Below are 25,837 nucleotides of genomic sequence, written 5' to 3'. Positions count from 1 at the left end.
TAGAGTAATGACGGTAATGGGAGCAATGGTAATTTTGGCAGCACGCCGCCGCTGGTTGCATTGCAATTTCTGTTTCCCTTTGCCGCTCCTCGATAGTCCTAACTATGCGTTGCGTACCCATAACGGTGCTGCAAGAAGAATGAAATCAGTTGCTAGGCTATTTTTTTATATACGAAAGGCTAGAGACGTCACTCCCCAAGTCGCAAGCTGCCGCGACATAGGCAGCTTGCGAAACAGTGATATCGACCGGGAAACGTATGCGGGGAGTGTTTCGTGCTTCGCATTATCCGGAGCACCTTATCATCAGTTATGTGTTTCCGATGCTTGCTTTGTGCTTGTTCTTTAGTGAAACGAACGCTGTTCTGTATGTTGTATGCGTGATTCCAAATAATGTATGCACTTTTCGCTTCACTTTGCTGAGTGCTTGATATCACTACCTTACCGGGCTACGAGTCATTGCTCCTGCCCTGCACCACCGCTAGGATCTGCCCACATTTCTGCTAACGGACGTGGACACCAAAAACATTCTATGGAAACAAGTTATTACGCCAAATTGGCACCACAGAGGCAAAAGCTTTTCGAGCTTTTCTTTACACAGCTTTGAGATCATCGAACGCTGGTAGCTCGCTCTGTGCTCTGGTCAAGTGGTCTAGGAGAACCGATTGCCGGCAAGAACTGCTAGGCTAACAATGGCTGCCACATCAACACAACGTTACTGTCACCGCTAGCACAAGACAACACATAATGATGAGCATCGATAAGCTTACAAGTCAGCACTACGCCCTCACCCCGCCATTGAAATACTCGGCCAACTTTTACTTTTCGAAGCAGTAGCGCAGTGAAACGGGCAGCTATAGACAGGCGCGCGCTACTTTTCTTTCTGCGCCGTGAATAAAATGGCAGGCGTGCGATCCCTCCATCACATGCAAAATTTCAGTCTTCGCTTGCGCGAATGCATTTTAATATCTGCTGTAAGTAATTGGAAACAACACAACCAGCTAGTTATCTGATCAGCGCTGGCCGCAAAAATGACGTGGTTGATATCGAACAACGTGGTCGGCACCAGTCCCAGACACGCATGTCCTGCTCGCGCACGCGCGCAAAATTCCGGGCCAAGTTGTGGCACGTGTACAGTTACGAGGGGCTACCGACGACAAAGGGGGGGGGGGCGCACACACGACCGTATCAGCCTCACAATTCTACCGCCGCGACGGCAGGCATATCAAATGTAAAAGCGAATGTTGGGCTGGTTTATTTGCTATCTTCGTCAAGCACTAGCGCAGTCTAACAGCTATAGGCAGGCATCGCGGCAGGCACCACACTAATTATTGGCAGGGAATCCACACGACACGAACGAGAACTGATTGAAGGGTACCATATCCGAAAACATGGTCACCATGAAAGTGTGTACCCTCGTTATCGCTGTCAAAGAGAGAGATAGCTTATTTAGAAAAATATGGTTACTAATGTCATTTTGGGTTTTGTTGATAGTGACCTGGTATGTACGACGCATGCGTGCTCTGGCTGCTCTGCGAACTTCTGTTTGGTTGTTTTCATTAAACTTGTTGCTAGTCCCAGCGTGTGTCTGTCTACTTCTCTCCTGGTGCTTGCGTCTTAAAGGCTGGGTTCCACCGTTTTTAAAAGTATGTACCAACAGGCCCAGCAACAGACTCTTCTGCCACTTGCTTCTTCTACAATAGGCAGCCTTTTGCACGTGTGTTCGAAGGAAAGCCAACTGACTGCATGCGTCGCTGCAATTTCCCTCACGACGTGCAAGGCACGCTTTTTAACACGTTGCATTAAAACTGGGGTGCATCATGCCGGTGTCCTTAGCATGTTTTGCCTTCTAGAGCCTTCGGTTGGCCATTGGACACGCATATGCAAAATTTTAAAGTCCGAAGCTAGAAGAGAGGTTGGCCATATGTAAGATTGTCTTCAGTTGCTTTGCTTGAACGGGAAAAAAAGGACTATCGCTCTCTGGACACACTGCCACAACATCGTCTTAAGGCTGGACAGCTGACTGAAGTTTATTCCAACTCTATGCAACCGAATCTACCTTGCAAGCCGTCGACAGGGCGTCCTGGTGGATCGGTTACATACCTGCAAATTCCGATAGTGCCGCCTGATATTCACTCGCTACTACAAAAGGAACCAAAGTTCAGCTTGGAACCCATCATGCCCCATCGCGTCTCTTGGGAGCAGTTCATCGTATTGCCAGCAAGGCGTCGTCGGAAGAAAAGGAACGCTGCATACCTGAAGGTGTGGATTCCCTTCTGCATTCTGGTGAGAGTGGCGAGCACTCACTACGTGCCGTTGTTCGCTATTTTCGTGAGCCTAACCTCAGCTTACTAAAGCCTGATAAAGAAGGCAGGTTTTTGTCCTTCCCGGCGAACTTATCTCAGAAGAGGTATGCCAGCGGTTGCAAAGAACTTCAAATAGGTAACCCAAAAACCCGCGAAACTAAAGACAAACGCTATCAAGCTTCTCAGTGAGCTTGACATGGGTAAGCTAAAGGAGGTGCGCAAAGCAAAGATGGACAAACTGACTGTCTTCTTTGCAGTTAAGACCCATATGGTTGACTGCCCGTCTAGAACCATTGTCACGGAGAAGGGAACCTGACAGCAATCGGTAGGCCTTTACTTGCAACGCTGGCTAAAAACACTCGCTGTAACTGGGCCGTTTTCTGCCACTTCTTCGGACTGTGTGGTGAACTTTCTGCTTGAAAAACAGCCCTGTGCCAACACGGCGTGTCCATTTCACTCCATTTGCACTGAGAAATCGCCTGGTGATAACGTTGGCGATGATGATTGGGTGCTCTGAATTTTGTATATTTAGTGTTTTATTTCTCCTCTAGAGCCATGTTTAATATTTTTTGAACTTCCGTTTAAATTGCCCTTTACGGTGACGAGTGAAGAGTTGCAGTATGAAAACGTAAAATGACTTCCGTTGTTCTATATGGGTGTCACATCTGAGGATTTTGCTCTGCCTAGAAAAGAAGTTTTGATGCGTCCGTATTACCGTGTTGTCGGTACGTGCTCTGAAGCAACGGTGCGCTCCCTCACCGCCACCCTTCGGATGGAATGGGAAGAGGCATTGAACTCAGTGAAAGTGCCTTGCGGTACTTCACCATGCCAATACTGGCCATTTACATAAACAAAAAAAGAATAATAGTCTCACAAATGATTGCTCCAACTGGTGCACGAAAGAGAGTGAAGGAGCGAGTTTTGACACCCGTAGAAAGCATGTTTGCTAGCTCCGGACCTCGCTCGAAGGCAGCAAATGTTGCTGCTGTAGCTCGCAGTTTTTATGCAGGCTGTGTTGCAGCATTACGACGTCAGATTACACTGCCGCAACCGTATACACACTTGGCTAACCGCGAAAGCGGAAACAGTATAACGTGGCGTGAGATACAAAGTTACGGATTACTAGTTAAAAAACCTTGCACGTGAGTTGTGTTATATTTGATCGAGAAATGCGAAAGCTGACCTTTCTTCCGTGATCACGATCATTTCGTTTCCCAAAAAATTCAGGGCTCTGACCCAAGTTGCTATGCATTTGAAAGGACCGCGCCGTCTGACTTCGGCTTTCACCGACGCACGAAAACTATTACGGGACTCCCCTTAACAGATGCGCAATAAAGGCCACTAAAAACAGTCACTAAAAGACTCTGAAAAGGGTAAACTGCCATTAAGGTGACTATTGGCTTGCTAAATTACCATAACTGGAATGCAATAGCCGTATATCTTCGTGGACAGGGTTAATCAAAGCCGCAAAAAATGACAGTAACTTAGGTATCCTTACGTGATTCAAATGCGAAAGCATTAGGACTTGTCTAAGTTACCACCTTAAATTAGAACTCCACCTTAATGCGCCTTGCTCTAATTTGTACCAACCTTAATCCGCCTTAATCGTCCTTAAGTCGCTTTAATCCCCTTTAATGCAATTTCTTTTAATTGGCCAGTTCCGACGCCGTGGCTGTACACTGTGGGATTTCGCAGTGTGAGCCGCAGCGGGTCCAGTGCCGGGAAGGTGACGTCCTCACTTGGTCATGTGAGCTTTGGTAACATTGATAACAACGGACGACGGATTTTCGGCGTGATGGGGCATGTAATGCTGTCACATCCCGTAACGGAGGCAACATGTGCAGACGTCGCGCGTTTGGCCTGTACAGGTTCACGCTGCCGCTTCCATCAGGGTCATGGCGGAGTCTTCGTTGCATCAAGATATCGGAACACTGTGGCAAACCCACCGATAGGCCTCGACTGTTGCGGGTAACAGTGGTAAAAATAGGCCTGCAGAATTTAGGATTTACAGTCTACTGGCGACCTAATAATGCTCGCAGCAGTCCTGTCCAACCACTTCATCAAGGGAAAATGAGACACCCTTCCAATCTTAGAATTACTACAAAGGAAACCCATACAGATTCCTCGAAATAACGGCCTCGCAGTTGAAAAATTTCCGTCCTTGTCCGTACTAGAACCCGGAACCACCGCCTTTCCGGGGCAGCCGATCCACCATCTGAGCTAACGAGGCGGCTAGCAGATGGCAGGGTGAAGTCGAACCCATCAACAACTCGAAGTAAAGGTAATCGTTTGTCGTAATAACTCTGCGGAAACCCGCAAGGTGGAGAGAAGTAATTAACCTACTTTGTGGCAATTGCTATGATTAGGTGGATGTCTCATTTTCCCTTTATTAATTAATTCTTTCCACCTTGCGGTTTTCCACAGAACTATTACTTGAATCCCCTACCACTCCAGCTAACTAACATATGTCACTGAGCTCAGGTGTCGCCGTCCCTGAGTACATTCAGGCGTACACAGGGCATGCTGCTCTGATACAAGAGCATTTTTGGGATTTCACGAACATGTACCCTAGCATTGCTTCACTTGAAGGAACTTATCGTTTGACGTAGGCCCGAATTCTCTTTCCTTGGAAGCGTTCGTCATCGGCCGTTATACGTTCACTATCATAGTTAGCCGAGGGCAAACCGTCCCGGTTTACATAGCGAGTCACATACCGGTTCTTTCGCCTCTTAGTAAGAGATTGCAGGGGTACGCAGGCCTTTAGCTGGTGCGCCTGCGGTTCTTTAAAGGGGCGGTAGTTCCATAGCAGTCAACCAAATGGATACCTTCGCACTGCTTGCTGTTTCTAGAAAGTTGCAATCCTTCAGGACATGAACAGATGGCTGCGCTGTCGCCTGAATGGCAAGTATGAGAGCAGCCGCCATTATTTTCCGCGCAGTAGTCCCGAGGGCGAGCTCTGATGTCTGAAAAGAAGAAGAAAGCACAATCAACCTCCAGCCGTGTTAAATATTAACATGAAAATGAGTGGCTTATACAGGACAAATTATCTGTATTTTATCGCCGCTTGTGTTGTGGCCTCTCTGTACGTTCCCGCGATGTCGTGTGGACTGCTTTCTCAGACGCGATGCGTCGCGGAGGAGTCACTGCGGCAGCTGGAGACGGCAGCTAGACGATACTGGGATGCTGCGTAGCCAGTTTCATGTTGCGCTTGAGCGCCTTCTTGCCCTAGCTGCAGGACTCGTGTTCCAAAGGTGGATTTGAAGGCGTCGCTCTACGCCGTATACTCATGTGCTCATTCACGGTGTCAGTCAAACTTCTCTGGGAGTTTTCTAAGTGTGCGTAAGCATTGTACCACTTGGTCATCTCCACGCAGCCCGGTGTAATTATCGATGTTATAAAAACTTCATCCGACCAGTAGAAACGACAGCTCTGCGGTGACACTAACTGCTGCAGACAGCGCCGCAAGGTGAATTGATAACGCAAGAAAACTATTTCAGGTGGCGGCGCCAGGCGTGCTGATGACGTTCCTACCATTTTAAGTCGTTATCGCTCTTTAGCGCCTAATCCGTGCGCGTCGAACCATTATGAACCGTGATAAACCATACTGCGACGGCTGCGTATGGCGCGGGCCCTATCTTGAAGGCAATCTGCGATGGGGACAGAGTGCGCCGAGTGCTGATAGTTTCGTGTGGGCTGTGTTCTCCCCGCTTAGTTTGCGTTGAACCAAGACGTGTGCTATCTTGAAGGTGACTCTGCGATAGAGGCAGAGGGCGGCATAGCTTCGTGAGCGCTGTTTCTCGCCACTTACAGTTCGCGTTGAAGCGACAGGCAGCACGAAGGTGAATTCGCTCTCTGCTGGGGGCCCTACCTCGAAAGCGATTGTATTACGTGACGGACTGAGGGACGATTTTCCTAACTGGGTAACCATAGGAATGCTCACGCATTTTTAAGTGTTTGACCGCAGGGAATAAGCAGCCGTCATCCACACTGCCATCGGGGTCCACGTAGCACCTGCAACGCCCGCCCTCTGTCCCTGCAGAACGCGCCCGTATAAGCGGCAACGTGTGTTGACACCCGTAAGTCTAAGCAACAGACTCTGATGTGCTGTTCGTTTTCTTGCTATTGGTGCCTTCGCAGAACGCTGGTGACAGGTTTGGTTGGGAAGTGGGGGAAAAAGTTCGCTACGATGCGCGCAGGGCATCCGTGCATGTGCGAATACAGTGTGTGTAAGCCTTTCCTTTCACCCTTGCTGCCAATGTCAGAGGAAGCTAGACGCTACGGTTTTATGGGCTGCGGTATTGCGAGAAGCGAACTAGATTGCCGCCGGCCGCGTTTGTAGAGTTTGGTAGGTTTGGTTCGCTCAGTTGCTGTTTGCGCTCAGTTCTCACTCGACCTCTTCCGTTTTACAGTGCAGGCTGTAAGTTCTCATTCTAATAGCCGTTTCGGTTAGCGATGTTGTCCGCTACCGCCGGTGTCCGTCGCAGCTATCACTAGTATCGAGAAAAACAAAAACAGTTTCCACAGTGGTCACTCCTGAGCCCTCTTCGCGAGAGTCATCTACTGTACCACTGTATTAAAGTGGAAAGTTGGGTGAGTTGGTATAGATTCATAATGGGACGTCGCGAACAAGACGACGAAGTGAAAGGACGCAGGACGAGCGCTGTCGTGAAAGGACACAGGACAGCACTCGTCCTGTGTCTTTTCACTTCGTCTTCTTCACGCTGTTCCCATTGTGACTGTACCACTGTGCCACGCAAGAGCTTGCTAGCTGCTTCGGAAACAGATGGCACTTTTGGCGGCGCGCCGTACGTTGCCTCCGCGAAAGCGCGTGTATACGAAACCACTTCTGCCTGCTTCTGTGCGATCAGCTGTCGGAAATGCAAGAGGGTGTAAGCTAACGCACTATGCTCAATTCATGTTGCAAAAAGTGGTACGGTGGAGGAAAAACGTGTGCAGTAGTTCGCTATAAAAATAGTGACTGGCATGTTAAGGAATGGAATTGAATCTGTGCGCTCAAGTTCACGCACCGCCGCTATGTAAGGACTGCTTATGTTACCTGGTTTTGACACTGCACAACTTTATTCGAGGACAAAAAAAAAGAAGCATCCGCTCTCGTTGTATCGCTAACATCCAAAGAAAGAACTTCAACCTCAAAACATCGGCAAAGCTTAGTAATGCTCGTTCCACAGCGACAAAGGGAATAGCGCCGCTTTCTGGCGCTGTAAGCTTCTCGCACGTTATCTACGCACATACACCGCAACTCACAGGCAAACATACACCCTCTGTATCATCAATATATTCAGAATAAATTAATGAGTGAGCACTTTAAACAATGCACTGATTCATAAGTAACCGCGACTATACCTATACAACAGACCGATGTTGGCACCTGAACCTTTCGTGACGGTGCACAGAGCAAGCGAGTGACTAGCGATAATATGTATTTGCTACAAGCTATTACAAAGTAGAGGTGATCTGTGTCCAAGCAGCTTGGGCACCGCAAGAACAAATCTAGCCCAACTGAGCGCACGCACGATCGATTATGCCGAAAATAAACAGTCAAATGGTGACCGCACCGGGGAACCTGACCGAGTCAGAAACTTGACAAGCAGCTGCTTTAAAGTGTTCGCCAAATGAAGAACAAAGAACAATACAAGCTGATCCTGATTTAATTCATAAGTGGAAAGCTCGATGACAACCTGCAGCTGTTGAAGCCGTATATTGTACAGCTTTCATTGAACGACCAGGTCTGTATGGAAGCTACAATTTCGGCTGGCCTGCCAGAGCGAGTCAGCTATGGCTCTTCAAATAGGTCGGAGCAAACGCGGACGGAAAGAGGAGAATCCTTCTCCAATAGGCGAGCTTTCAGGGCAAAATACGGGAGGAGACTCAGATACTGATAGGCGTACCCTCTATTGAGCAACGGTCAAGCACCATGGAACGATTTCCGAGGCAGCTGCGCGCATTGACGAGTCAAAACGTGTTAGTAGCCGAAAGCGAGGCTTTAGAGAGCGGCGGTTTTCCCGCACAAGAAACAGAGGGCCTGTTCGGCCAAGTGCGTACGCCGGCGGCAAGTTCAGCGAGCCCGCCAGGAAAAGTCACCTTTATCGGTAGGTCAGAACAGATCGTGAAGAAAAGGCCCAGGCCCAGGAAGAGAAAGGTGGACGCGGTCAAGGCGTCTAGAACCAAACGTGCGAAGAGAGAAGGTGACAGAGGCAAATGAGCGAAGCTGAGGATCCAGCCGGAGACTGTGAAAAAGCAAAGGACGTTAAATCCCAAGCTTAGGCGTTTGCAGAGGTCGCGGATAGGTGTGACGCACGTCGCGAAAAGGAAAGTTTCGAGAAAATTTAAGCCTAGTAACCGCCGCGTCACCACATTGCGGACGTCTGCTTGTAAGCAGGGGGACAAAGCGAAGCGTCCTGTAGGCTGCTACAAGAGCCTCTCATTCGCGGGGGCAAAGAAAGGCAATTACCTTGCACCTAAGGGAACAGTGCCCGCGGGTATGCGAATGTACCCCTCTTGTAGAACGCAGCTAAAGTGTAAAGTCGCAGCTACGAGGTGCGTCCGGCAAATTAGTGGATTTCTCCTTCTTCGCTACCGCACCTTCCGAAAAGCCCGAAATGCGCGACCCTCTCGAGCTTAGAAGAACTTCACTTTGGCCTAGTTGGTGTTTACTGCATATCATGGGCCCTATAACGTAAAACTATTCCAATATGTTTCTATTCCAATCTCTTGACGTCAAATTTGCGTAACTACCAACGCAAGCACCGGGCGGTCACCCGCAGGGTTGTCTGAACAGACCAATAAAATGCTCTGCTCGTTCATAGGAGGTCACTTTTGTTTGCTTGAAAAACGAATAACATTGCCTACACTGAGCGGCTTGTCCTATCTAATTGGCTGACAAGAGGCGAGGAGGACGCTCAAGTGGAGAGGGATTCGATGGGGCCGAGCCACTGCACTGAAAGTCGATAACCGGATGAAGAGGGTGGTGCCGGCGCCTACGATTGGTCGGCTTTCCCTTACTTAGTTTGCCGTGGCTGGTGGAAAATCGTGGCGGCATGCAACGGAAGCTCAAGAATGACGCTAAAACGGACCCTCAGCAAAGAAGAATTGGCAGAATGACGGGGTAAACGTGCCGAAAGTGCTCGAAAACGTTACACGGCCACGCAAAAAGTTTTATTATACGCAAATACAATCATGCTCTCCGGCAGGTGCGAGTAGCCAGCGTCTGAGCGATCGGTGGCAGCCATCTTCTATTCCTTTCGGAACGGGGCAGCCTGCGGCTATTCCGAAGAAAATTCAGTTTTGTTCGGCATATTAATGCATCTTTATCGCGTACACGTCACTTTGACGTGGTGCGTTCTTGCGGTTTTGTGACGTCGCGTGACAGGCAGGTGAAGTGAGTGCAGCCCGAAAACTTTTTACCAATAGCCGAAGGCAAATGGCTAAAAGGAGTCGAATCAGAAATAACTGTTTTTCTTTGTTCTGTCAAATCCTGCATAATCAGTGTGTACACATCATATAAGATGGGGAGGTATCGCGGTTTTCGTGACGTCGCATGACAGGCAGGTGAAGTGGGGGTGGTCGAAAAAAGTTTTTGACCAATCGTGGAGGGCTGATAGCAGAATTGGAATAGAAAAGTTTGGAATAGTTTTACGTTATAGCGCCCCATATTGACCGCAAAAAGCTGGCGCGGCTCTGCCCCCGCACCTCTCGTGATCCTAAAGGAAGGCAAGGTTGTGGTAAGAACCACACCAAGCCGTATGCAAAATGCAATGTAGGAGTTGTGTACGAAATCCCCCTAGCGTGTGGCAAGTCCTACATAGGGCAGACTGGACGGTGCCTAAATGATCGAGCCAGGGAACATGAACAAAAGTTGACGAAAGATGAATTGGCGCACTCACCTGGGCACTGCAATGCCTGTCGCTGTGCACCTCTTTTTGAGGAGATAAAGATTCTGGGGAAAAGCCATGACCAGACTGCACGTGAACTGATGGAGGCTTATCGCATAAAAAAGAAAGGCGAAGACTGTGTTAGCGATACCTCCATTAGGTTGTTTCAATCGGAAATAGATTTTTTTGATAATTGGTTGCCACGCTAAGCTGATGTGTATTCTTGCTTGCTGCGATCTGCGCATGTTCTTTTTGCCTATATATGCCCACGGGCTGCCGTGAATAAAACAGTTGAAAGTTACCGCCCGTGCTGTTTGTGTTCTCTCCCTCTGTCCCCGTCTTTTTTGCGGTCAATATGATATCCTCTCGAGCTCGTCTGAAAGGGTTCGTTTTTAAGGCCCGAAAATAAAATACGAAAGACTCGTTGCAAATTGTTTTGTTCTTTTGTGCTCATTTTATATTCAGCTTAGTTGTGCGTTCAACGCTTGAGAAGCGTAAGGAAAACTGCAAAATTTTGTTCGCATTTTCGGCTCAGGTTAGATCTCCAGTTTGATGTGGAAAGTTTACGGGACAGTGCCTGTATAACTGTAACGCAAACACGGCAACTGTTGCATACAGTTTGAAAGGTCACGCGCGAGTTGATAAGTTATGCTTTAGTGGGAGTTCATAACGAGTCATGTTTGATTTGGCAGGAGTGCATTTGAAGGCACGTTTTGTAGATTGCGTTTATGAGCTTTAATTTCTTCGACAATATTAATTTTGAGACCGTTTAAGTCTTAGGAGCTTTTGTCAGACAGAGGACATCATTGCTCGTGGTATGGCAGATTATTTTTTAGTTAGTTTGATTACTTACATGAAAACGTGACAGCTGAACGCTCGAGGCAGGAAAGCGTCAGTGTTTTCATTGTTTAGCTACATGGAGATGTAAGCTGAACATAAAGAGCCTTAGTGTAAGTTTCATTGCAACTTCTTTTGGCCATGATTTCTTTAGAATTTTTTGTTATTATTGGTCAGAATTAGCGACTTATTCTAATCACGCGTCGTCGTATTATGCAGAGTGATGTCACATAAAGACTGCCCCCTGCTCGGATGGAGTGTAGCCTTAGAGTAGGACCATTGAGAATTGCGCTTGAATAAAGGCGGAATAAGTGAAGCCTTCTGAGGCAATTTAGGAACGGGATAGGGGTTGTAGATGGTTCTACCTTTCGTTTATTTCGCAGTTTGGCATTATGTTATAATCATGTAGCTATCTTGTGCTAAGTGTTACGGAATATGAATTAATCAAGGCCATTTATCCCTTTGCCTTGATCTGTGGAAGCTCTAATTCATAATTACTTAGCTGAATTACATAAAGCCCGTTTTTGCCTATTTGCACAGACACATAACCGGAAATTTCTTTGTAATTGCTCGGATCCATTTGAAACTTGTATTTCGGGGTTTTCCTTTCAATAGGGGTTGTCGGATTTTATTTTGGATTTGTACAGTCTGGCATGAGAGTCGCCAGCATGTAGCGGCTGCGGCATTGTGTGTGGCTGGCGAAGGTCGCTGCTTGGAAGATGTCATCTCACATTTATGCAGTCCAGTCATAGGCCACCTATCAGAGGCCTTTGTCCAAAAGATCTTCAATTTCGGAAGCTGCGGCCCCACGGTTTTGAGCAATGCAGGCATCAAGCCGGTCGAGGCAACGTTACTAGACTAGGTTCAGTCTGCAAACTGCTGTTAAGCTCTCTTGCCTATCTGCCAGAAAAACGACCACAGGCTTGCTCCTCCAACGAGGTCAGCATCCATCGTGCCTCTTTACCATCGCGCTTCACACACTCAGCACGCTCAACTTCAGCTTTGTAGTGTTTAAAAGAACCTCAAGTGCGTCTTACGGTTCCAGAGATAAGAAAGAAGACCGACCTGGCTACCTTGGCCGTGAAGCAAGCAGCTCTGGATTGTTTGCACACTTTCTACTTTGACCGAGTCCACATATATACGGGTGACTCTTCCACTCAGACCAGCTCCATCGGCGTAGTGGTTATACCATCACGATCAATAAGCATCCGATACAAGATTTGTCACTTGACAACATCCACCAGTTCGGAGCTTGTTGCCCTCCGAGGCGCCGTTGATTATATGAATAACCAACCGGCTAATCGGTGGGCGATATTCTGCGATTCGAAGGCGGCCTTACAATGTATTCTGTCATCTCTTCGTTGCGGGTCCTGTGAACAGCTCGTGTCGGAGATACGAGAAATGCACCATCATATGACCGCGAAAGAACACGACGTCGCGTTTAAGTGGCTGCCTGGCCACTGCGGTATCTCCGGCAACGACCTCGCTGACGAAGCTGCTAGGAAAGCCCACAAAGGAGCAACCCTCGCTTCTGTACCTTTATCGCGGACTGACGCAGCCCAACACTTAAGCAAGCTAGCGCACCTCATGACATTGGAGAAGTGGCACACACCTGAATTCATTCAACATCGGTTGCATTCCCTTGAGCCATCTATGCAACTGCGGCTGTTACCAGGGCTTCCGCGCAATGAGGAAACAATGCTGTGCCGCTTACGCTTGGGCGTCGCATTCACGAATGCATCGTTTTTGATTGGAATGGCTGATAGCGCCCAGTGCAATGCCTGCGGTGTCGAGGAAACTATAGAACATCTACTGTGCTGCTGCCCATCTTTTGAAAACGAAAGACTGGACCTCTGCAAAGCTCTTAATCAGTTAGGTAGAAAGCCGTTCATCTTGAACAAGAAAGATCTTGGGACCATGGCCTCGCATATCGCAGCTACAAAAGGCCACTAAAGTGCTGCTGCGATATTTGAAAGCTACCGGATTCAGTCAGCGTCTGTGATCCGGACTGAATGACCGAATAATATCCCCAGTGGACCTTCTGTTCTTCTTTTAATATTTCCGTGTCCTTCTCCCTTTCCCCACTGTAGGGTAGCCAACCAGGCTCAGTCCTGGTTAACCTCCCTACATTTCATTTATAATTTGCCCTCTGTCTCAAACCCCCCCCCCCCCCCCCCCTTGACTACGTGGACCCACCACCAATCCTCGCGTCTCGTGGCGCTGCTGTTGCACTTGGTTCGGTCAGCACAGCGCGGACGGGGCGGCGAACCACTGTCCGCGGCTCTTCACGCAATTTGACCCTTTGTATACATGCGTGTTTTCCTGCGGTCTCGGTGCTTTTTGCGGCACTCTTTTGCGTTTTCAATGCCATGTGCATTTCGACGAGTTTACGGCCCGTATCATGAACTTTTATTTGGTGACGCGAATGCATATTTATGCTCCGTTCCTGCAACGAGAACCTGCCTTGAATGTGCAAGTCTGCTCGCAAGCGAGCATAGCCCACGTAGGTTTTAACATTGCACTTGTGAATGTGGTGCTCTGATTGAAGGAATAGTGCTAACTTCATTTTTTTTTCACACAACAATGAAGTACTGAGAGTGTGTATATACAGGGCGTCCCAGTTAATTTTAGCCAGAGTTAATGAATATGTGAATGTCACGTAGCTGTACAGAACCAAGTTAATGTTTGCAGTCGCTTGGAGATACTCAGACAATTTTTTTTCATTCCGCCTAGTTACACAATTAGTCTTAATTAATAAATTATTTAACTAATTAATTAGCTTCTCATATATAGCTAGACGAAAACAGTCACTGAGAAAATTGTAGAGCGACATGAAGAACTCTCGATATAGCTTTCTGTGGCTCCATGCGTGCTACGTAAAAGTGTTTTTCCGACCGCGAAAGAAGCCCACGAGTAACCGCAAAATTGCCGCGCAACATGACTAAATAATTAAAATTCGAGGGGCACTGCGGTGAAAAAATATTTCATTTGTATATCTTATGTTCTGATAAAAAATAAAGAAGGAAAGACTTAGTTATCCCTAGGTGGATGAACGCGAAAGCATTGCCATCACAAAAAGTCGAGTGTTCGACTCCCACCAACGTTCGTGTGTTCGAGTGCCTTAATTAACTATATATTAACTCGCCCTAATTGCTTCAAAAGTCAATGGGTTCGACTCCTACCGATGGTCGTGTCATCGAGTGTTTTATGAACTCAATTGTAATTAAACATGTATCTTAATTCTCGCTGCCTTAATTAACTTCGCCTTAGCACCAAAGGCCATATTAGACTCCCAATAAAGGTCATGGGTTCGAGAGCCTTAACCATATTTTAGAAACTGGGCCTTAATTAATTTCGCCCTAATTAGGTTTCTTTCTTGATCAGTGACCCCTGAGAGTGATTGACATCGATAGACGTGTTCCTCCACAGAATTAGCCACAACGGTTGCGGGTTCGAGTGGCTTCACTATATTTCAATTAACTGTATCTAATTAACTTAGCCTAATTCAATCTGCCCTAATTAAATTTCCCTTAACTGAAGTCTTTAGCTGCCTCGATTGGCTCACTTGGGCTCCCTTGACTTTCTGGACTATCGTGTGGTCGCGCTAACGCCGCCTCATGAGCCATACAATGCGTTCGCAATAATGAATAATTAGTGCTATTCAGCAACAACTGATTACAGCTACTAATCAGCTACTTATAGCTACTCATCGGCAACAGCTGATTAGCAGAGCGCACTGGACGGCCAGGGCAGCTGCGGTCCTAGACTAAGGACTACACTGCGCACTCCGGGGGAGCGCAGTAACGTTTTCAGAGGTGCGTAATGTTTTTTTTATCAATCTGCTATATAAACACTAAAAACGCATCGGTGAAAACACTTGCTGCGTTCGTAAGTCGCGAAGTCGAAGGACCCGAGTACCTTCGCTATGGTGTATGGAATGGAGCAGTGTGTCGTCCGTACGGGAAAACAATCGGAGAACTGGGGACGCTTCTGCGATGACGCCACCAGTAGGACGCTGCGATCGACCGGCGTGCCTAGGGCGCGAAATTTAAACATGTTCTGCAAAACTTTCTGCATTTATAAGCTTAAACGCTCTCAAAACACAACTGAAATCCTCATAATTTGCAAAAAATAAATAATACAAACTGTTGAGATACATCAATAACGCCGTTTATGCTTGCACGTTTCCGACCACAGATCATGCAGTGTTCCGATCGTCTGCTCAGCCAATGGCTCAGCGTTTCGGTTGCAGAAGACAAACAAACACTCGTCTGCTCGTTCCGTTCAGTAAGCACGCATATGATTTTAATATTTTGAAAGACACGACAATGAAAAGCCCAGAAAGAGCACCTGCACTGTGCCTGGTCGGTTGCACGGGATGTCTTTCATTTTGTATCAGCCAGAGAAGCGGTCGCCAGGTTTCACTGAAGAAAAAAATACTGCTCTGTGACGAATGCGGCCGCTAACGCGCGCGCACTCTCTCTCGCTTGCGCGCACACGCACACGCACACGCGCACGCGCACGCACGCGCACGCACGCGCACGCACGCGCACACACGCACACAAACAATATATTTGCAAACCCAGCGCTTGCCGTGCGCATAAAGGATGTGCGAACGCGGCACGAGGGAGGAGGAGCAGAAACTTTATTCTGGTCGTATGCAAGATGCTGCCACCTCTCTGGCTAGTCCCATATTGGGACCGGGAGGTCCTAGCAGGAAAAATCACAGCAAGCAATGGGCGAACTCCAAACGTACATGCGTGACCTCTGCGACAACCATCAATGCCGATCCCGGAGGCCCTCTGCTGAACCATTAGTTTTCCTCTTGCCAGCAATGAATCCAAGCTGCAGCGACAGATGGCGCTGCAGTAGACCGGCGTTCTCCAGCAGTCCCGGCCGTCATCGCAAAAAGAGGCACGTTTTCGCCCCCGGACGACACACTACCCTATTCCACTACACCATACCTTGGCCAACCTTTGCTCCCGCCCTCTGACGGCGAACCAAGGCACGGGAGCGCCCGCGATATATGACGGAAAGTTAAACAACTGAACCTAGTCTAGCAACGTTGGGCCGCACTGCATCAAACAACTCGACCTCGCGACGCACTATTTGGGGGCGGGGATGACGTTGTGCCAGGCGATCCCCCGGAACAAAACATGCTTCACCGGGAAACGTGCAGCTGTCTCGGGTGCTATTCACATCTCGTCGTTTACTCAAGGACGCTAAATCAGCGTTACCTGAGTCTTACGGACAAGCAATTATGTTCCGTATCATCGGCTTTTCGACCACCCAGAGCTGACAGGCGAGACGAGTGCCCGTCCGTACTGCAAGCCCGTACCTGGCGCGGATGGTCACGCGTAAACAATGACAGTTCACTTCAAGACAACGCCGCCCTCCGACTACCGCGAAAGCTAGTCTCCCGATGCTAACAGATTGAACGTCTCGAAGAGGCCACTAACTGATGAAAGGGTCATTGTCGAGGACTCCCGTGGGAACGGCGTGGACAACAGGTTCACAGTTTGCCACGTGGCTGTCTTGTATTGTGCAACGTTGGAGACCAGGGAATTCGGCAAAAAGGTGGGGGTCCGGCAAAAAAGGTGGGACGTTGGAGCCGGTGCTTTGTGAATGGTTCACTGCTTGTGATTGGCCAGTGAATGCCCTTGACGAGTGAGAGGGAAACAAACGGGATAGAAAGTGAATCTGGACTGCTGTGAGATGAGGCTCGGACGTGGAAGGACTTTAGCATGTAGTGTGCTCCGAGAGTTGGAGCCATTTTTGTAAAGCTTTATCACGTACATTTGAATATAAAGCTTTTTCCCATCTCTTCAACGCCGCTCAGGAGTCTTCTTTCTCCTGGCACGTAGCATGGCACCATCCATGGAACCTTCATGGCCGCATGGACTCCCGACTACACAACACAACGTAACTTGTACTATTGAACCAATTTTGCCATTCGCTGCTGGTGTGGTTCAAAACTGCGGCTCATCAGCCCTATGGACCCAACTTTGGAGCCACTTGTTTTGCATATATTGCGTACTACTTACCTAAACAGGATGTGCCATCCGCGGCCAAGGTGTATCCCGGAATGTCGCAGTGGCACTTGAAGGACCCGAGCGTGTTCTCACACCGCAGCTTGCAATCTCCGTTGTACACCGCACACTCGTTTATATCTGTTAGAAGGTAATTCGTACAGAGGCAGAGGTGAATGAGGTAGGCACGCCAAGGTGCGCTATAGGCCAATAATGTTCTCAATATTAATTAAGTTCCAGGGTTTTGCGTGCGAATAACATGGTGTAATTATGAGGCAAACCTTAAGGGGGACTACGGATAACTATCACCACTTAGTGCCCTTTAAGGCGCCCCTTAAATCTAAGAACACAAACGCTGTTGCATTGCGGCCCATCGAACACAGTTGCCAGGATCGAACTTGTGACCTCAAGTTCCGCAGCGCAGCGCCCTAGCTACAGCGCTACCGCCACATGAGATGAATGTTTTCGACTATACCGTGACTGCCTCGGTGCTATTCATTTTGTATAAGTCGCGCCCTCAAGTGCATCACCTAAGTTTTTAAATTATGGGGTTTTACGTGCCGAAACCACTTTCTGATTATGCGGCACGCCGCAGTGGAAGACTCCGGAAACTTCGACCCCCTGGGGTTCTTTAATGTGCACCTAAATCTAAGTACATGGGTGTTTTCGCATTTCACCCCCATCGAAATGAGGCCGCAGTGGCCCGGATTCGATCCCGCGACCTTGTGCTTCACCTAAATTCCAAGTCTAATGTGCTCTAATGGGTCGTTATCTCATTCTCAGGTAAGGCAAAGGAATACAAGAGTTAGTGCTCAGAACATAATTTCTGATATCGACGTTCGAAAAAAAAGAAGATAAAGTGAGCATTCGTAGTTATCGTTTATTTATCTCCTTGTCACTGTTAAACTATCCCGTTAAAACTAGTGGATGCAAATTGGATCATATAAAACGTTTCAGCAGAATTACATTAACCCGTAGAGCCTATACTAGATTCTACCACCTGAAATTTGTGGGGGACCGCACCCAGCCGTTACTTGTGGAGTTCTCTGGCTCACTCTGGCACACAACTGCATGTAGCGAGGTAAAGAGTTGCCAACTGAACACCTTGCAAAGAGCTGCTGACAAATGTTCCACGCAAGCGCTGCCTATCAAGTCTGGCGCGGCACACGCAGGGAAAGCTATTGGCGGGAACAGTTCAGCTCGCGCCTCCAACGCTGCTTGACTGAATATAACGTGCCGTTTCCCGATTCTTTAGATCACCGTTAACACGAAAGCGTTACGCGCGAGTCTACGTGCCTGTGACGCGTATAGATTGTGTCCGTACCTAAGGGTGAAGAAGTTGATTTTGACCTACGCTATATGTAATACTGCTGACAAGACATGACGGCACGCTGCTTTCCAAGTCAGCTATTGAAATTCAACAACTCGTCCTGGTGATCGTAATTTTCAAGTCTTCAATTTTACTTTGAAGCGATATGTGACATATTGCGGTACTGACATAGTCAAATAACGCTGACGTTTCTTAATGCACGCTCATACCGTAATCAAGAAAAATTTACCTTTGCAGTCTTTCTCATTTCTCGAAAGCTCCAATCCTATCGCGCATGAGCACATCGCCTTGTAGCGGCCTGACTGTCAAAAGTGGGAGCAGCGCCTCTGTTTACTGCACAGTAATCGTGATGGTGTTACGTTCGACCTGCGGGGGCTGGCAATATACGGGGAAGCTACCATCGAACTCTTCCCGGCCCGCTGCGATGACTCGCTTTCTGAAAACAACAATGCGCCTCGTCAAAAACGCGCAGGCACCGGCATGTCTGTTGCGGCATTTCGCTTTGTAAGGACGACCATACGCCGCGTCCCCAAGCGAGCCGCGCCGGGATGTCTAGACGCAGTCGGCGGACGAAGTATTGTTAGTGGATTCGCCGTCACCGTCATGGTTTGTTTGGAGCCGGGGAACTCCTGGAAGGAGGTGTTTTTCGGTGCCGTCTAACGGGTCTTAGAAGTCGTCAATCAATGGACAGACGCGGTGGCTACTGTCTACGGGGTCAACTCAGGGACCAAGAGGGGCCTGCTCAGTGCAAGACCCCTGTCTGCGAAAACCCCCTCACCTTGGTGTGGTCAGTGGAACCTGTGCGAAAGTGAGTGTGTAAACCCTCCGCCCCCCAAAGGCTACGATGACTTTGGGCGCTCCGAATTGGTCGACGGTTGAATGGCCATTTTCCCTCACCTGGGGATCTAGGGAGGACATAGTGTTTATAAGCAGCCGTGGCTCGGCTGCTGAGGGTGCATTCTCTTTCAGTCATGCTAGACTGGTGAACTGTAACGTTCTCATGTAGATACTGTAAGTAAATCCCATATTCCCCGTTCTCGATGAGAACAAGTCTCTCCCTTCAACAACGTCCTCAGCGTGGATGAGTTGTACGACGGCATGGGCCAACTACCATCTAGTTTATGCCCCACGTCAACCCTTACAACTGGCTGACAGTGCTGAGATTGACTTTGCGACGTGGTGCTGTGTCTGTGGTGAGTGCTTGGTTCTTGTTTTGACTCTCTAGGCTTAATTTTGTGGTTGTTCTATTTAGAACAGTAGGGAAGCTGGATTGTTGATTGTTAGCTAGGTTGTGTTTACCTAGGTATGTGTAGCGAGCAGGATCAAGGCAGTAAAGCTGAAATCATGGAGTTAAGGACGCTGCTTAAAGACTAATTGTTGATTGTGGGTGAGGAACTGGACCTGGAGGTACGCAACGAAATGCTAAAATCGTAATTATTGCAGCTGATTTCCGAACAGGCCAGTAAGGAGGACATTGAAATTGGGTTGGAACTTCTTAGGAAAAGAGAGAAACGGGTCAGAGCGAGAGAAGAACGGGACAGAGAGAGAGAGAGGAACGCGAGAAAGATCGCCGTTAAACTTAAACTTGGAAGCAAAGGTTTGATGCTTTCTCAACGAAGTGAAGGGGCTCTGGAACGATCAAGTGAGGCAAAATCATACCGCATGGACAGGCTGTTAAAGCCCTTTGAGGTGGGGAACGACATAGGCTTGTTCCTAGGAAATTTTGAAAGGACTTGCGAGAAGATGAACTTCGGTCCGAGTACATGGCCGCAGCGGTTGCTTTCTATGTTGCCGTGTGAGGCTGCGGAAGTAATCGCCAGACTCAGTGCGCAAGATGCATATGATTATGCGAAGGTTAAGGCTAGTCTTTTGAAGAAGTACCGGCTTTCAGCCGAAGTTTTTCGGCAAATGTTTAGAATCACGGGCAAGAAAGATAGCGAGGTGTATCCGGAGTTTGCATACGGCTTAAAGGCCAACCTAGTCGAGTGGATGAAAAGCGCGGAAGCGTACGGGAGCAGAGACATGATTATTGAATGCATGTGTGTAGAGCAGTTTGACAGAAGCATCCAACAATCTGCGAAGATGTGGGTGCAAGACAAAGCAGATGTAAACACTGTGGAAAGAGCGGCGGAATGCGCCGAAGAGTACGCAACGCGTGGAAAGCTCAACGCCGAGCACGGAAATTGGGATGGTCGAAATGGACCGTGGAAACCATTTCCGTTCAAAAAGGGCTCGCAGACTAGACAACCGGAGCCTGTAGACGTGGAGGAAAAGCCATCAGAAAAGAGCGAGGAGAAGTGAAACGGTGAAACCGTACAAAAAGAGCAGAAAAGAAAATTCGAATCTTTTAGACTGATCCGCTGCTATAACTGCCACAAACTCGGACATATCGCAAGTAAACTGCAGGAAGCCTAGCGTAGTTTTCTCTTACGTGGATGAAAAAGACGAGAATATGGAAATTTTCAGCCCATATCATGACCTGCAAGTTAATGGCAAACCATGCCGGGTGCTGAGAGACAGTGCTTCCACTATGGACATTGTACATCCGTCTTACGTGATGGCAGATGACTTCACTGGAGAAGGCGCATGGATCAAACAGGATGTAGAAGAACACAGCTTGTGTCTGCCCATGGCCAAAGTCAAAATCAATGGACCGTTCGGGGAGCTTGTGACCGCGGCTGCAGTTTCCAAATTTTGTCACTGAGTACCCTTACATTTTTTTGAGTCGGCCAGATCAGTTGCTGCGTGACAAAGGGCTTAAACTGGGAGAGGGCGTAGTAGAGGCGTTGACGCGAGGCCAAACTCGTAAAATCGCGTCACTTTCGGCTCAAAATGCAAAAGCTGCTCCAGTGGAAGTAGCAAAAGAGGTAACTTCAGCAACCGAATCCTAGCTAGGCTCGAGGGACAAAAAAAACGGTTGAGGAAACACTGCCAGCTGACGAGCACAATGAGAACGGATCACTAGGGTGTCAGAGTTCACGCCTGCAGGAAGAGCCACCTGACGCACTCGCAAGCGAGACAGGGGTGTTCCTATCACCGGCCTCAAAGAACTTTGATTAGCTCTTACGCGTATCCAGCATTTCTGGACTCAAGGGTTTAGTTCGCGTGAATGCCACCACCGTGGCGTACTCAGCTTAAACTTTTCAAACTTCCCGCGGTGACGCGTGATGACGTCAACCGAACAAAAATAAGAAAAGTAAAACCTATCCCTGCGCATTGAACTTCGCCACAATGCTTGTCCCGCCGGCGTTATCAGCGTTCTTGATCAAGCGTATTGGCTCGTCGCCTGGAAATTACTCGTCATCCAGCGTTTACTCGCGACGAGCAGTTGTTGATGGCTTTTGATGCGGTTCTTCTTTTATTTCTTCTTTTCTTTTCTCTTCCTTTTCTTGTTCATTTTGCGGAGTAAAGAAGCTAGCCTAACCATCAGAAGCACTTCGGGGCAGCCTTTCTTCAGTCGGCACACATTGTTAACGTCCGAACATCGCACAGCGCCTACTAGAGACGCCGTCGTGGACGGATTTTGATTTTCCCCTATCGAATTCGTTAAAGTGCACAGAATTATTTCACTAGCGACTTTGCAATGCGCCCTCATGGGCTACCACCGCAGCTGCAAATCTAGATGTGCTTAAGTATTAAGACATATACATGGATATGTTGGTTTTTCACCTTAACCTCGGAGCAAGAAATATTTAGGAGTGGAAACTCCGCTGTTTGCGGCGACCAGAAAAGGTCACAAGCCCGCGGAGCCATTATCGTGCTGGCGGCGCCTGGCGGCCTGGAAAGAAATTACCGCCGTTGAGAGCACGCCGGAGTGGCCGGAGCCGCCTGCCCGGGCGCTGCATTTTTTTTCGCTGCGGCTTCTACGACGCGCCGCATGGCGCCGCCACTCTATATGGCCCCGTCGGCGCATACAACAGTTGTGATTTTATCTGGTCGCCCGCGTTCGCTCGCGCTGACGGGAGTTTTACCTCCTAGATGTCTTACTCCGTGACCTTGACACAAAAGTCACGAAACAAGAGTTGAGCAAACTGTCCCTCTGTCGGCGCAGGGTGTGAGACCGGGCTAGTTGGTATTCCATGCTAAAGTGACTAGCGCAAAAAGTGGACACGGGACACTAAAGACGCGACAAAGATAAGCGCCAACTTCCAACTGGGCGCTTGTCCTTGTAGCGTCTTTAGTGTCCCCTGTCCACTCTTGCGCTAGTCACTTCAGTCTGTGTCTTCATCCGTTAGCATGCTATGGCCGAAGCTGTTCGCAATATTAGGTCACATTTACTGGCCACCATGCCAGGTACACCCTTGGGTGCGACATAGACCGTACTTGCAGCTACTTTCCAAAGTAGTCTCCTATGGCGGTTATCCACGTGCATGAAGCAAGAACGCTATTTAAAATTATTGTGCAGTAATATATGCGGGATTTGTATGTTCTCCACATTCTGTACCATGTTGCCGTTCGGCCTTTATTATATAGCCGCAATGTAGACTAGCAGCTATCGAACGCCATAAAGGCTATCCACATATTCAACCCTTAATGACCATCGGTTATCTTCCCTTCTCATTACATGCCCTGCCCGTGCCCATTTCTTTTTCTTGATTTCAACTAAGATGTCATTAACTCGCGTTTGTTCCCTTACACAATCTGCTCTTTTCTTATCCCTTAAGGTTACACCCATCATTCTTCTTTCAATAGCTCGTTGCGTCGTCCTCAATTTAAGTAGAATCCTTTCCGTAAGCCTCCAAGTTTCTGCCCCGTAGGTGAGTACTGGTAAGACAGAGCTATTATACACGGACTGGATTCCAAGGGAAGGGAAGCGTAGCAGGGCGTGACAGAAAGTTAAGTGGGCGGATGAGATTAAGAAGTTTGCAGGGACGACATGGCCACAATTAGTAAATGACCGCGGTTGTTGAAGTATGGGAGAGGCCTTTGCCCTGCAGTGGGCGTAACCAGACTGATGATGGTGATGATGATGATGACATATTCAAAGACCTCACGTGCAGCTCCTGACACTTAATTGCATTCAAGAGTTGTGCGACTGCCCAGGACATCCTTAACGAATGTTACATAACACATTACGAGGCTTTACTTGCCAAAACCACGATTTTATTATGAGGCACGCCATAGTGGAGGATTCGGGAATAATTTAGACCAATTGGGATTTTTAACGTGCGCCTAACCCTAAGTACGCGGGTTTTCGCATTTCACACCCATTGAAATACGGCTGCCGTGGTTGGGATTCGATCCCGAGACCTCGTGATTAGCAGCCGAACCCAATAAAAGCTAAGCAACTACGGAGCGGAAGGAATGTTGGCAGTAGGAGGAAGGTGACAGCCGGCACGTGAGACAATTTGTTCCCATCCTTATTGCGCGAGAATGGGTACCATCTGTCCAAGAACGACACCGTAGAATGCACTGTATTCAATGTGATGGAGTGCGCGTCCAATACTTCAGACCCGAATCATACTGTAACTACTGACTACCAGGCATCTCGCTATCACGTGCAGTCGCTTGACAGCTGCCGAGCGCTGGCGTCGGCCACAGGACCTACTTGATCTTTGTTCAACTCTTCCCGACATTCTCGCCTTATTTCGCACCATTGCGTTTCAGCTGAACTGCTTCAACAGCCGATTTATTTGTGCCAGAATTTGGCCACCCTGTCAACGTTATGGTTCCTTGTTTTTAAGTCATCTTTTATATTTAGGCTAAGACTGTCTGAAATTTCCAGCGGCTTCACCTTTCCCAAAATGCCCGCATTTTTGTCGGCCTCTGTTCATATTTTGGAGGATTTTTAATAGACGTGGAAACCATTGCGTGGCCCCCTGACCAAGCTGTTCAAAAAGTCATTTTATATCCCTGAGGTCTTGTGCAAGCTTCCGCCTTCTTGCCGTTCATCAACCTCCTGATTTCCCTGTCAACTGTGTCCCATTTTGACGACTCCAATCCCGCGGAAGTTGGTAACGATATAATGTCCATGGGATTAAAGCCATTTAAATCAATTCTGCTGTGGATACGACAGCCGCTTTTGCTCCCTATGAATGGAAATGTTGCGTTATTGAGCGCCATTCTTAAGCATTTAAATTGACAGCAATGAAATTATGCAGGTCCCATGTATGTCCGAATCAATGTAAGCAAAGCTTTCTGTGTTTGTTGTCATTGTCATACGTAATCTCCACAGAGTAGGCAGGCACTCTCTAATGAAATGCTGTCAATGTTTGCCTGATTACGCCTGCCATTGTGATGCAAATAAACGGAACTTCAACTCATTTTCTCAGAAATAAACGCTGAATGAAATGCTGTCGGCAAAAGCTTTGTTATCAAATATGCCAACCATGGCAGCAGGCAGGCAATTCCACTCAGAAATGGTTTTGGGAAAAATGTGCTTTTGAAAACATTAGTTCTGCAGCTGTATTCCCTGACCTTGAGCTCACGATGTGTTCGTCTCGATATAGAATGCCACGGAAAAATATACTTATTGCAGTCTATTCTATTTCGGGCATAATATATATTGTAAAATGCTTCAAGCGTAAAGTTTGCCCTCTTTTTTTCTAAAAGCTGCATTCTAATGTTTGTTTTGTTGCAGTAATGCTGAGGTTTCTTGCGTAGTTACCGATTACATAGCATCCTGCTATATTCTCGACTCTCTCAAGTTTGCCTCAATTGGTACCCGTGGGAGAGTCCCATATAGTGCATCCATACTCTAAAATTGGTGTTACATAGCTTCTATACAGAAGATCGCGGGCGCCTAAATAACTTCGTATTACGCCGTAACAATCCTAGCACTTCACATGCCTTTGCCGTAACGACATCGACGCCAACACATGGATGGTGAGAAATATCTCTTAACACTTATACTCGGAAACAGTGTGTAATGGAGAGCCGGCTAGATTGTATATTGCTGTTGGCATGCACTTTCTTGTGTAATGCATGTGGACAGTTTTTTTCTGCGTTTATTTGCATATGTGATTCTGTATACCAGTTGCCTAGATTAGCTAAATAATTTTGTAAGATAATGTTATCAGCATCGCTTTTAATTTCCTTATATATTATTAGATAATCAGCAAAGAATCTGACGGAAGAAGTGATGGTGTTGGGAAAGTCATTTACAAATATTTGAAAGTTTCTAACATTCGCCCACCCCTATGAACTGGGGCTTAGTGTTTCATGAATGCGTGTGTTCACGTGTTGCATAGGAAGGTTGTATGGAGAGGGGGAGACCGAGATAAAAAATGAAGGGAGCCGTGGGATGCACTGAGGGTGAGGGAGGGAGCTCAGAGGAAGCAGCGGATGGTCCATCATCGAGACGTGCTAATGCCTTTCGTGAGGTCATTGTGGTGCTGCGCAATTCTTCTTTGTAAGTTTACATCTTTATTTCGGCTACTTTCCATCTTCGCCAGGGGAGTTTTCGTTGAAGATTGGACTACACGAGCTTAACTGATATGGCCTGTC

At 47.9% G+C, this 25,837-nt stretch overlaps 1 protein-coding gene across 11 annotated transcripts in view; it reads right to left on the bottom strand.

Moving 5' to 3' along the window:
- The window catches only part of LOC142578610 (uncharacterized), a 307,117-nt gene that overhangs the window by 160,124 nt on the left and 121,156 nt on the right, over window positions 1-25,837 (bottom strand). For 9 of the 11 annotated variants that reach the window (XM_075688019.1, XM_075688020.1, XM_075688023.1 and 6 more), the window contains 2 exons: window positions 17,077-17,202; window positions 5,129-5,266 (listed from right to left, as the gene is read on the bottom strand). In XM_075688019.1, the coding sequence (XP_075544134.1) occupies window positions 5,129-5,266; window positions 17,077-17,202 (264 nt within the window). The remainder of the gene's footprint in view (window positions 1-5,128; window positions 5,267-17,076; window positions 17,203-25,837) is intronic. The other 2 variants (XM_075688017.1, XM_075688022.1) reach the window with 1 other exon arrangement.

This window comes from Dermacentor variabilis, chromosome 4 (assembly GCF_050947875.1).
Source record: "Dermacentor variabilis isolate Ectoservices chromosome 4, ASM5094787v1, whole genome shotgun sequence".
Taxonomy (NCBI): Eukaryota; Metazoa; Arthropoda; class Arachnida; order Ixodida; family Ixodidae; genus Dermacentor; species Dermacentor variabilis.
Note: the sequence above shows the minus strand (reverse complement) of the source record. Positions and strands in the feature narration are given on the sequence as shown.